This window comes from Zingiber officinale, chromosome 9A (genome assembly GCF_018446385.1).
Source record: "Zingiber officinale cultivar Zhangliang chromosome 9A, Zo_v1.1, whole genome shotgun sequence".
Classification (NCBI taxonomy): Eukaryota; Viridiplantae; Streptophyta; class Magnoliopsida; order Zingiberales; family Zingiberaceae; genus Zingiber; species Zingiber officinale.
Window position 1 is genome coordinate 115,673,489 of NC_056002.1, and position 2,110 is coordinate 115,675,598.

At 48.4% G+C, this 2,110-nt stretch overlaps 1 protein-coding gene across 1 annotated transcript; it reads left to right on the forward strand.

Moving 5' to 3' along the window:
* Positions 1-279: 279 nt before the first annotated feature.
* Positions 280-1,900, forward strand: LOC122020733 (GDSL esterase/lipase At2g23540-like). The gene is made up of 5 exons (XM_042578752.1): positions 280-568; positions 648-778; positions 871-1,119; positions 1,195-1,450; positions 1,528-1,900. Exons 1-5 carry the CDS (start codon positions 313-315, stop codon positions 1,749-1,751), a joined length of 1,116 nt encoding a protein of 371 aa, XP_042434686.1. The 5' UTR covers positions 280-312; the 3' UTR covers positions 1,752-1,900.
* The last annotated feature ends 210 nt before the right edge of the window (positions 1,901-2,110 follow it).

Sequence of the window (2,110 nt, forward strand, 5' to 3'; positions counted from 1 at the left end):
TCTTCTTCTTCTTCTTGGTTTTTGTTTTTCACCTCATTAATCATCGCCTACATTTCCCACTGCCACGAAACCTTCCAGCACCTGCCCCGATCTTTCAAACTCTATGTGTAATTAAATCTTTACGGCAATGCATCAAAAAGAAAAAAGAAAAAAAAAACAGAATTATTGTCAAACCAACCTCCATTGCTGAAAAGTTAAACTTTTAGCAAGTTTACGAGCAACTGCAGTCCCCTTCCTGAAGGAAACAGTGGCTTATAAGCCCGTAGAGAGCTCTCGCGAGTTCCTGCAACAGAGATCAAGGCGGAAACGATCATGGATTTGAGGTGGGCGGCGGCGGCGGCGGCGGTGTGTGCCATGGCGCTCGTTATTCGCAGCGAAGCCGCGGAGAAGCTTGCGTTCCCAGGTGCTTCCTTTGTGTTCGGCGACTCGCTCGTGGACGCCGGCAACAACAACTACCTTCCTTCCCTGTCACGGGCCGACTTGCCCCCCAACGGCATGGACTTCGCAGCCTCCGGCGGGCAGCCGACCGGGCGGTTCACAAACGGGAGAACCATGGCGGACATCGTCGGTCAGTAAGAATTAACACTCGATCGATCGACCATCCCTGCCCTGTTTTGATCCTGAAACCTTCTGAATCTCTGCTCCAGGCGAATTGCTCGGGCAGCTAAACTACTCGCAGCCGTTCTTGTCGCCTGAAACCAAAGGACCGGTCATTCTCAACGGAGTCAACTACGCGTCCGGCGGCTCCGGAATTCTCAACAGCACCGGAAGAATTTTCGTATGCCTCTTCTTAATTAATTCATCTTCCATCTCCACCATCCTTCACGCCATTACTATCTCAAGCCCCCACGATTCGATCGATCTATGCAGGTGAATCGGCTGGGAATGGACGTCCAAATCGATTACTTCAACGTCACCCGGCGGCAACTGGACGAGTTACTGGGAACGAAGGCGGCCAGAGAGTTCTTGTGGAAGAAGGCCATCTTCTCCATCACCGTCGGATCCAACGACATCCTCAACAACTACCTCCTCCCGTTCTTCTCCATCGCCGAAAGGGTCAATCAAACGCCGGACGCCTTCATCGCCGACCTCATCGCCGCCCTACGAGGGCAGCTCATCGTAATGATCAGTGAGAATTTCGTTAATGAATAATATTGTCCTGTTCACGATCGATCTCTGGTCCGTGCATGGCAGAGGCTCTACTCCCTCGACGCCAGGAAAATCGTGGTGAGCAACGTGGGGCCGTTGGGATGCATTCCCTACCAGAAGACGATCAACCAACTGAACGAGAACGAGTGCGCCGGCTTGCCCAACCAAATGGCGATGAAGTACAACGCTCTGTTGAGGGACTTGCTCATGGAGCTCAATCGCCGCCTCCCTGGAGCTGTGTTTGTCCTGTCCAACGCATACGACCTGGTGACGGAGTTGCTCGCCAACTATCGAGCTTACGGTGAGCAGTGATCTCCGAACCACCTGATCGTATCCTTTTCACAAAACATTAAAAAAAAATAATAATGAATGTTGCAGGGTTTACGGATGCAAGCACGGCGTGCTGCGGCAACGGAGGGCAGTACCGCGGCATTTTTCCATGTGGGCCGGCGTCGACAATGTGCGATGACCGATCGAGGTATGTGTTCTGGGATCCTTACCATCCGAGCCAGGCAGCGAATGTGTTTTTTGCCAAGCATATGGCCGATGGAGATACCAGGTATATATCTCCGATGAATATTCGACAACTTTTGAAGCTCTGAGATTCATGTGACAGAGATTGTCCATTTGTTTTGGGGAATGGTGGAGTTTTTTTTTTTTTTTTTTTTTTTTTCTCTCTTGTCGATTTAGTGTGTCATTCTACTTGTATCATTGTTGTTGGTATTTATTATTATTATTATTATTATTATCATCATCATCATCGTGAAAATATGTTTTGCTATTGGGTGAGGTAGCAAGGAGTAAGGGTAAATTGTATGGAAAAGATTAAAGATAACACGATGATGACGATGGTGACTCAAAAAATTACTACAAACAAAGATTTGAATGGACGCCGATGTTAGACACAACGTGCCAGATGCTTAAGTATAAAAGAAGAGTCTAAAAATATCTATGTGAGTGT